The following is a 10,000-nucleotide window of genomic DNA, read 5'->3' on the forward strand; positions in this document are numbered from 1 at the left end:
GGGGGGTGCGTGATGTTATGGACTGACCTTGGTTTGTTTGTTTGTTTGTTTGTTTGCTGTTTGGACTTCCATGGGCTGGAGCAGCAGAGTGGAGCTTAAGTGCCTACAGATGTGGATTTAGCTTTAAGAGTATGGGCATCGCATCCCATCCCCACATTTGGGAAAGAACAGATTAAAAAAACAGACAAAAGAAAACAAACAAACAAAAAAAACAAACAAAAGAAAACAAAATAAACACAAAAAAAAAACAGAACCTCACACTGAACACTGGATGCTAAGTTTGAAGTGCCTGTTGAGAGGACTGAGAAGGTTTTGTGAGGAGTTTCAGTGACAGTCACTCCATCACAGATAAAGACTTCACCTAATAAAAAAAAAAAAAAAAAGGCTGACAGAACAGCCAATGAACTGTCAGAACAGGAACCGAACAGGAACTAAACAGGTTTTTTTTTTTTTGGACAGAGAATAAGCTGCTTCCTATGAGAGTGAAACATCTCATGTTTGAACGGGGAAAGGCTTCGCTTGGCTTTAGGATAAAAACAAAGCGACATTCCATTTGCTTTTCTTTGAACAAGGCACCAGAAGGAACCTATAAAATCAGTCTGAACTCTCTTTTTTTTTAATATCCCCTTTACGCCATGTACGTGATCTATCCAAGTTTCATTTCAACCACTATTTATTTACTTATCGTTTATTTACGGAATATTTTACTGATGCACGGAAGAAATGCAAAAGAAACACAAGTCCTTAATAACAAAAGCTCTTTATTTATTTTACATCGATCAACAGGGAACCCAACTGTTAGAAAAAAAAAAAAAAGGAAAAAAAATCGAATTTAATGCCAAGACCTTTACAAATGTCACAAATCAGGGCCTTCAGACAGCAATGAACTCCTCAGACTCAAACACACAGACAGACAGAGGGCTCTCAGACTGCAGTCTTCACAACCAAGAGCATTTAGGACTTAAAAAAAAAAAAAAGATAAAACTTTAAAACTTGCAACCACTTACAAATGACACAATGCAGACAACACGCTTGGCTTTTGTCCGTCAACAGGAAACAAACAAACAAAGAAAAAAAACGGTAATTACGAAGGCTGATGTAAGACCTGGCAATACTGCAATCTGGGGTCATAATGAAAATATTTCTCTTTAATGTATTTGTTATTTGTTTTACTTTAACTCATTAGAAATCATCTCTCTATGTACAAATACACTCTAAAATAGCGTCACTTGTCCTAAAAGTCCTTGGACAGCGTCGACAGTGGAGGCATCTGGTGACTCTGAACCCTCTCAGGGTATTAATTTAGCATAAAATCATTACAATATTCTCATAAACGTTTCACATTTTCAACAGATGAAAACTGAAATGTCAAAGTTATCTCAGCAATATGGAGTGTTTCAAGCCAACCAAGAAACACTGTCTCGGATGGCTCTTCTTTCAAACCGAAAAAAAAATCCCAACAAAACAAAGAAATAAACAAACAAACAAACAAAACGCCCCAGAGTTATAAAGACAATAAAAACCCCAATGTTTTTCTTTTTCAGTCTCTCTTGGATAAAGACGTCATTACACAAATAAATCACGTGCACAGTGTCATATTAAATAATAATAACAATAACAACAACAACAACAACGACAATAATAATAATAATAATAATAATAATAATAATAATAAACTGAGTAGTTTATCATGCAGCAAACACATGTTTGAAATTGATGGCGACATGCAGCTTATAGCTAGGACTATAACATATCCAGACAGAGGCTGGTCTTCGTCCCAAACCGACTCTGTAGCGTTTCCACAGAGCAGCAGGGGGTTCAGGGGTTCTGCTTTATCCTTTAAGGAGACAGAGTTCGGCCAAAAAAGGTCAAAACCCGCACGGCCACCTCCGGTTCACACAAAGAGATCTGCTCATGACGCGTGTCGACAGGCGTGCGAGAAAGGTACGCGGGTGCTAACGAGGGATGACGTCGTCATGGATACCATGTATATACGTGGAGCGAGTGAGAGCAGGCGTGGAGGAGAGAGAGAGAGAGAGAGAGAGAGAGAGAGAGAGGGCGTGTGGCAGGCTCGTGGGGCTATAGGATCTCCACGTAATTCTCTGGGATCAAACCCCTCTTCCCCTCCAGCTCTCCCTCTAACCAACCAGGCTCCCGGGAGTGAGTCACTGGAAAGACACACACGTGCGCACGCACACACACACACACACACACACACACAAAGACAAGAGTACACACACAGTTCTGTCAGAGCCTTGTACCTTTACTGCAGCACATGGACAACAAAAAGGTTGTGTGTTTGAGAGGCGGGGGCGAAAGCGTTCGGAGCGGTTTGGAAGAGAGAATTCGGTCTTTTGTAGAGAGCATAAAAGCAGAGCAAAGAGCTGCAAAAGCGTTGTGTCCCAGAGGCAGACGAGAGGACGAAGGGCCCAATCAGAATCAGCGGGCGTGTGTCAGAACACCACGGTCTACGGGCTCGAGTCGACCGCCGCACTCAGACACCGGTACGGACACTCACATTCCAAATCAACCAAGACCCCATTCACACCCAAAGCCACATTCACCAGTTTCTCCATGTTAACCACTGTCTCTGACTTTACGACGCGTGCAGTGCGCCGATCGTTAAAGCGGGGCGGAAGCCGCTTGGTGAAGTCTTCCCCTCCAGACGCAAACTTCTCACATCATCTAAAACTCTTTCAGAAAAAGCCCCTTTGCAACTCACATGTCTGAGTTGGATTTCTTGGGCGGCACATGCTTTTTAATGACAACGCATAGCAAAACCAGTTCAGCCCCATATTCTGCCAACGCATGCCCACAACCACTGATCCATCCGCGTTTACATTTAAATGACATTTAAACTGAACCACCCATCAGAGCATGCGTCAAAGTGTGACACAACCAACCATTAATTCTAGGCAATGCCACAAAAAGACATGTCTACATACAACACACAGGCACCTGTCACACTAATACACCGTCACACAACAATAAAGAAATGCATTAACAACAACAACCACAACGATAAGAATGCAACGTGGTGTGCAAGACATAAAATGCAGTGGAGTGGAATGGACCAGAGGATCATTTTAATGTCCGCATAGAGAGAGAGAGAGAGACAGACAGCAATAGATGAGCGAAAAGGTCATGCAAGGTCATGCAGCACAATGCAAGCGGGCCCACATGTAAGAATTCATTTGGTTAAAAAAGGAGAAAGAAAAATTTCAAATGACCTTGACTGGACTGTTAGTATGACAGGGTTGTTGGTGTTGGTGTGACAAGGTTGTCAGTGTGACAGGGTTACTGGTATGACAGGGTTGTCAGTGTGACAGGGTTACTGGTATTACAGGGTTGTCAGTGTAACAGGATTACTGGTATGACAGGGTTGTCAGTGTGACAGGATTACTGGTATGACAGGGTTGTCAGTGTGACAGGATTACTGGTATGACAGGGTTGTCAGTGTGACAGGATTACTGGTATGACAGGGTTGTTGGTGTAACAGGATTACTGGTATGACAGGGTTGTCAGTGTGACAGGATTACTGGTATGACAGGGTTGTCAGTGTGACAGGATTACTGGTATGACAGGGTTGTCGGTGTGACAGGGTTGTCGGTGTGACAGGGGCTACTGATTCAGAGTGATTATGAGTGATTATTAGTGAAGGTGGGACTGGTAGCGTTAGTATAACATTAATAGTTTAATACACAGACACATTAGGCAGGCTTTAAGGGTTTCATTTACAGCAAGGCTTCAGGAAACAGGCCAAATATTGTGTGGTCTTTTGTGAACCGTTTCACTCTAGCTGGAAGATCGATGTTTTTTTTTTTTTTAAATCCTTGACAGTGAGTCTACTGGCATTCAGAGGTAGTGAAGCAGACTGAATGGACAGCACCCTGGAGACAACTTTGCACACACACACGAGTCTGTGAGTACATGGTTTTTCACGATGCAGTCAGGATTTAAAAGTGAGAAATTGTGGTATTCTGAAGTCACAGGTTACGGCTTGTATATGCTACGAGTGACGGCATGAGGACACGTCTGCTGAAATGGAAAGGCCAGACTGAAGCTACGCTACGGTAAAATCTATATCTGCAGGAGAAAGCAGTTTGAGAACAGAGTGTGATAAGCATGTCTTTGTTTTAGAGACACATACATTTTTGAGAAGAAGAGTGAAACTTCTCCTACACTTCCCACTAAATCTTTCACAAACAGCCCGATAATCTGCTCTCATTTCACTGGCTCTGAGTCAGATCACGAGTTGGTCCCGCCCTTTTGTGGTTACATTTTAATCACCCCCCCCCCCCCCCCCAACCCATTAAACACACCTCCTCCTCACCCCACCTCCTCTGTGAGATTAGAGAGGAGTCTGGCAGATCCAATATGAGGCCTGTAACCCTTACACACCCCTCCCAAAACCAGCCCTGCCATATGAGATTAGATAGGCGTCCAGTGGATCCAATATAAGGCCTGTTTTGGTGAGTGAGGACGGCTTGCGATAACGGCGAGTCTACTTACCGTCGTGGAAGATTGCTCCGACCTGGAAGGAGAGTTCTGAATCGTGTTCTGCTTCGCACGGATACACCGCCTTGGCTTTCATTAGACTGACACTGAAAAATCGAGGTAATCAGTCAGAGGGCTGGCCTTACTTTCAGAGAGAGAGAGAGAGAGAGAGATTACAATGCTCCTCGTGTGTGTGAGTGTGTGTGTGTGTGTGTCTACTAAGTCTGAGTTGCTGTTGAGAAAATTCTGCTTGGCTTTTACACACGTTATTGTACAGATATACACAAGTGAGCAGTTAATGAATATCAGAAAGAGAGACAGAGAGAGAGAAAGAGAGAGAGAGAGAGAGTGAGAGCAGGAGAGTAAGAATGAGAGAGAGAGGGAGAGAGAAAGAAAGAGAGAGAGCAGTCTGAGCAGACATACAGTCTAAATAAAATTTCCTCTCAGACAGTTCAAAAGAAATCAAAGAAAGAAAGAGAAATCTGGTTTCATAAATTCAACAGCACTAAACCAATGTGTGTTTAGAGAAGTTCATGTAGAACTGCCCTAGTTTCAAATCCACTACATCCCCCCGTGTTGCTAGCCAGCAGAAACAGCCGGTAGTGGACGGTGGAAAATTTGATCAGGTTCGTCCGACAGCTCGATAAATATTTAACACAATGCCCTGAGTCATACCTATGGACTTTTTTTCTTTTTCTTTTCTAGGAGAAACTTTTTTGGGAGTGGAAACATAGAAACCAAACAGGTAGACTGGGTAAGAACTTTTCCAAGGAGAGAAGTTTTGGGTCAGAGAGGGAAAACTTTGGGATTTTAGATAGAGAAAAGACAATATTTGAAGGCAGGGGTTCAGAGAGAGGATTTGGGTGTTTATAGAGGTAAGTAGTGCTTAGAGGAAAGTGTGCGAATGTGTGTGTGTGTGTGTGTGTCACATCTCACTAGGAAAGTGAATGTATCAGTTTGTTTGAGAGAGAGAGAGAGAGAAAGAGAGAGAGAGAGAGAGAGAGAGAGAGAGAGAGAGAAAGAGAGAGAGAAAGAGAGAGAGAGAAAGAGAGAGAGAGAGAGAGGATGAAGAAGAGTCATGTGTTTGGAGAGATAGCCAGACGTTCTGTTTAATGAACAGGTGAAGGAGTTTGTGTTCTGTTTAAATGGTGAACAAAAACAAAGTTAACAATAACCTGTGTGTGGGGTCTGGAAGAGGGCACGTTAACAGTGAAGGAGCATGTGTGTGTGTGTGTGTGTCTATATTTTCAGTAACGTACCTCTCTTTTGGTTTTTCTCCGTCAGCAGTGGGTCTGGGTTGAGGTGCTGAGGTAGAAGCAGAGTTCATCCATGAAGCCATCGCTGTAGACGCACTGTTTAAGAAAAACAAAACAAAACAAAACAAAAACATTACGGGACATTCTTCGTTCTCTCTCTCTCTCACACACACACACAAATGTGTGCGTACACACACGCACGCACGCACACACACACACACACACACTCATCGGCGATAATTAACAAACAGAGCTTATCTCAGCAGTGTCGCGTAACATTGACTATGATTTCCAAACACATTGTGTGGCACACTGATGCTGTAAAAGGAGCGTGTAGCAGTAATAAAGCAATTATTATCTTCTGCACCCACCAAGATTAAATACAGAGTTAACACCCACTCTGCAAACGCACCGAGTAAACCGACACGTCTGGCTATGAGGAACACGGGTAGAGAGTCAGTGCGTACACACACACACACACACACACACACTCAAAACCAGACAGACACATATGCACACACCGCCACACACATAAAATCAGACACATAAATAGGCAGTCAGTCAACAAAACAGAAAATGACAATCATTCTCTCTCCCACACACAGTCTTTTTCACATACACGCAGGGCAGACATAGCCTCTCTCTCTCTCTCTCTCTCTCTCTCTCTCTCTCTCACGCCCTCCGAGAGTTCATAAAAAAGTATGGAACCGACGCTCTAATCAGTTAATCAGTGAAGGTCTTATCATAACCATCACAACTCTCATTACGTTTGCCGACAATTCACGTTCGATTATTAAAACCTGTCTCTATCAAACAGAGAGAAAGAGAGAGAGAGAGAGAGAGAGAGAGAGAGAGAGAGAGAGAGAGAGAGAGAGAGAAAGAGAGAGAGAGATAGAGACAGAGAGAGAGAGAGAGGAAGAGAGAGAGAGAGAGATAGAGACAGAGGGAGAGAGAGAGAGAGAGAGAGAGAGAGAGAGAGAGAGAGAGAGAGAAAGAGAGAGAGAGAGAAAGAGAGAGAGAGATAGAGATAGAGACAGAGAGAGAGAGAGAGGAAGAGAGAGAGAGAGAGATAGAGAGAGAGAGAGAGAGAGAGAGAGAGAGAGAGACAGAGAGAGAGAGAGAAAGAGAGAGAGAGAGAGAAACAGAAAGAGAAAAAGAGAGAGAGAGAGAAAGAGAGAGAGAGTGATTTATGGAGCTGCAGTACACTGTGTGAGTTCTCAGCTGCAACACCTCAGCATGGGGCCCAATTGCACTGCAGTGCAGCAAAAAACTCCACTCGTTAACCTCAACACACACACACACACACACACACACACACTCATATACACACAACATTTACATACAAACCTCTATACACTCATTAACCTCAACACACACACACCCATATACACACAACATTTACACACAAACCTCTAGCTATACACTCATTAACCTCAACACACACACCCATATACACACAACATTTACACACAAACCTCTATACACTCATTAACCTCAACACACACTCTCATACACACACACACACACTCTCATATACACACCACATTTACACACAACATTTACATACAAACCTCTATACACTCATTAACCTCAACACACACACACACACACACACACACACACACTCATATACACACACAGACACTCTCATATACACACAACATTTACACACAAACCTCTACACACAGCAATATACACACAACATTTACACGCAAACTATACACACTCATTAACCTCAACACACACACACACACACTCTCATATACACACAACATTTACACACAAACCTCTACACACACAGCAATATACACACAACATTTACACACACACACACACACACACACACACACACTCATACACACAACATTTACACACAAACCTGTACAAACACACACTCTCATATACACACAACATTTACATACAAACCTCTACACACACACTCACACTCACATACACACAACATTTACACACACACACACACACACACACACACACACTCTCATATACACACAACATTTACACACAAACATCTACACACACTCATTAACCTCAACACACACACACGCACACACACTCATACACACTCATACACACACACACCGCATTTACAAACAAACCTCTACACACACACCCACCTGCGCAACCAACTGATGAATAACTGTATTAAACTTCTGGGAAATAATCTGAAAATCTCTCTGAAAGAAACAAAACTGTCTTTTGAATATTCACATTCACACAGCGGTTTCTTTGATCCGAACAATCTTTAAAAAGAAAAAAAAAGTAACATCACAGTTGTCCTAGCAACCAGGCGAAACCACGGGGACGATTTAGGCTAAAATTGCTTTTACAATGACAACTGAAGCCAAACGGAGGAAAATCACTTTCACTCTGCCACAGTAAATATAGCAACGAGACAACGAGGTCGGAATCGCACATTCACTATTTATAATCCTCAAAAACAGCCATTTGAGAAACAGAATTACAAACAAGCTTCTACAGAATCACTAATTACCGTCTCTATCAAAAATAACACGAAAACGCTTTGGGGTATAACAGTAGTATACACAGCTCCTGCTTGCTGATTGGTCAGAAGTGTTTGAATCTCAGCTTCACACTCAGACAAAATCAAATGTTTAGTGAAATACGTTACGACGTTACACTCCGGGTTTACAGTCTACACGACATCCTTGACTCGTTTAGAAAAGTAGTTGGCTTGATTAGGCTTACTTATTATTTTGGATGTCTAATAGACAGACAGACAGACAGACCGACAGATACCGGCGCGAGAGAAAACTTCTGATACTACTGATACAACTGCTCCTCGAAATACACCCTCGGGGGATGGTTAGAGTATAAGCTTCTGTAGCCAGAGTGGCGTTTATACCGTTCATTCACCGTGCGTAGGCGAGTGCAGTGAGCTCGTAGGGCCTGTTGACATGCCTGGGAGTACGCGGTGTTAAGTAAGGCTGTAACGGTACGCAAAAGTCACGGTTCGGTACGTCCCTCGGTTTTGAAGTCAAGGTTCGGTACGTTTTCAGTACAGTGATAAACCCCCCCCCCCCCAAAAAAGACATGCAAAACATGAAATTTCTTTTCATTCATTATGAAATCAACTTGATCAACTTGTAAACATATAAACTTGTACAAACTTGCAAACTGTGGCAAACTGGCTGTAATTTCCTGAACACATAAGGAATGCACATAAAAGCACACACCTTTTTTCTTAAAAAAAAAACAACAACAAAAAAAAACATACCCACAACTAGGTATTATTTAAAAAAAAAAAAAGAAAAGAAGTCAATTATATTGCTGTAACCCACTAACACAGGATACGGGAGGAAAACACTGGCTTTGCGGTCGCCATACTTACCAGGCTGCATCACTGAACATGTGCTAATTCAGTTGCTAAGTTACGTCTCCGTCACGGAATTGGAGAGGAAACTGAGTTTTTAATTTTAGTTCCGCACATAGAAATGTAGAAGAGAGGGCACACTGTAGCCGTTTTTCAATGTGGAGTACATCAAGTACGGACTCCCGTTCTTGTTCAGTTCAGCTCGGGAGTCCAGACTTTGTGTGAAATGCATTCTGGGAAACTTGAGTACCAAAGTGCACATAAGTCACCTCCTGATGCACCCTTGATAAAACCCACGAATTGTGGACACATCCGGGTATTCGATTCATACTTGGCTAGATGCAAACTTTGAATTGGAAAAGTACTGTGACTTTTGACGTTTCGCAAGTCCATGAGAACGCAAGTACAGAGAAGAACGCATATTAAGAAACGGCTAGAATCTTGTCAGATATCACTTTATTTGCTAACGTTTTGGTCGACTGAGAAACAAGGAACCAAACCTCAGTGTGGAGTCACTTTGTGTTCTGTGCCAGATAATCACCCAAACTTCCAAACAGTTCAACGTACGACAGGTGTGAGGAGCATGAAGAATTAAAATCGCTAATTAGCCGTTTTTTGTTTTCCATCAGTGGTCTACCTAGCTAGCTAAACTTTTATCTTGGCAAGACTATGGATAATCTGTTCGCTATTTAAAAATCAAGAATTTTATAAGGAAAAGGCTTGAAAATTCAACACACCTCCTTTTATCCTAGTATACTTTTCATTTGCCAGGTCTTTTACCTTTCGTTGTGGTATCCTCTCCACTCAGACAGTGCGAGTCAAGGGCAGAATATTGGTATAGTGGCAACACTAATACACCCACAGTGTGATAAGTCCTGGTCTGCCAGACGATCGC

General features: G+C 42.5%; 1 protein-coding gene across 1 annotated transcript in view; it reads right to left on the reverse strand.

The window, feature by feature from the left end:
* Positions 1-1,761: 1,761 nt before the first annotated feature.
* Positions 1,762-10,000, reverse strand: part of arhgap10 (Rho GTPase activating protein 10) — a 64,535-nt gene continuing 56,296 nt past the window's right edge. Inside the window, exons 21-23 of the mRNA XM_030788039.1 lie at positions 5,757-5,849; positions 4,513-4,604; positions 1,762-2,168 (exon numbers count right to left, since the gene is read on the reverse strand). Of these exons, the coding sequence (XP_030643899.1) occupies positions 2,080-2,168; positions 4,513-4,604; positions 5,757-5,849 (274 nt within the window). The 3' untranslated portion in view covers positions 1,762-2,079. The remainder of the gene's footprint in view (positions 2,169-4,512; positions 4,605-5,756; positions 5,850-10,000) is intronic.

Source organism: Chanos chanos, chromosome 11 (genome assembly GCF_902362185.1).
Source record: "Chanos chanos chromosome 11, fChaCha1.1, whole genome shotgun sequence".
NCBI lineage: Eukaryota > Metazoa > Chordata > Actinopteri > Gonorynchiformes > Chanidae > Chanos > Chanos chanos.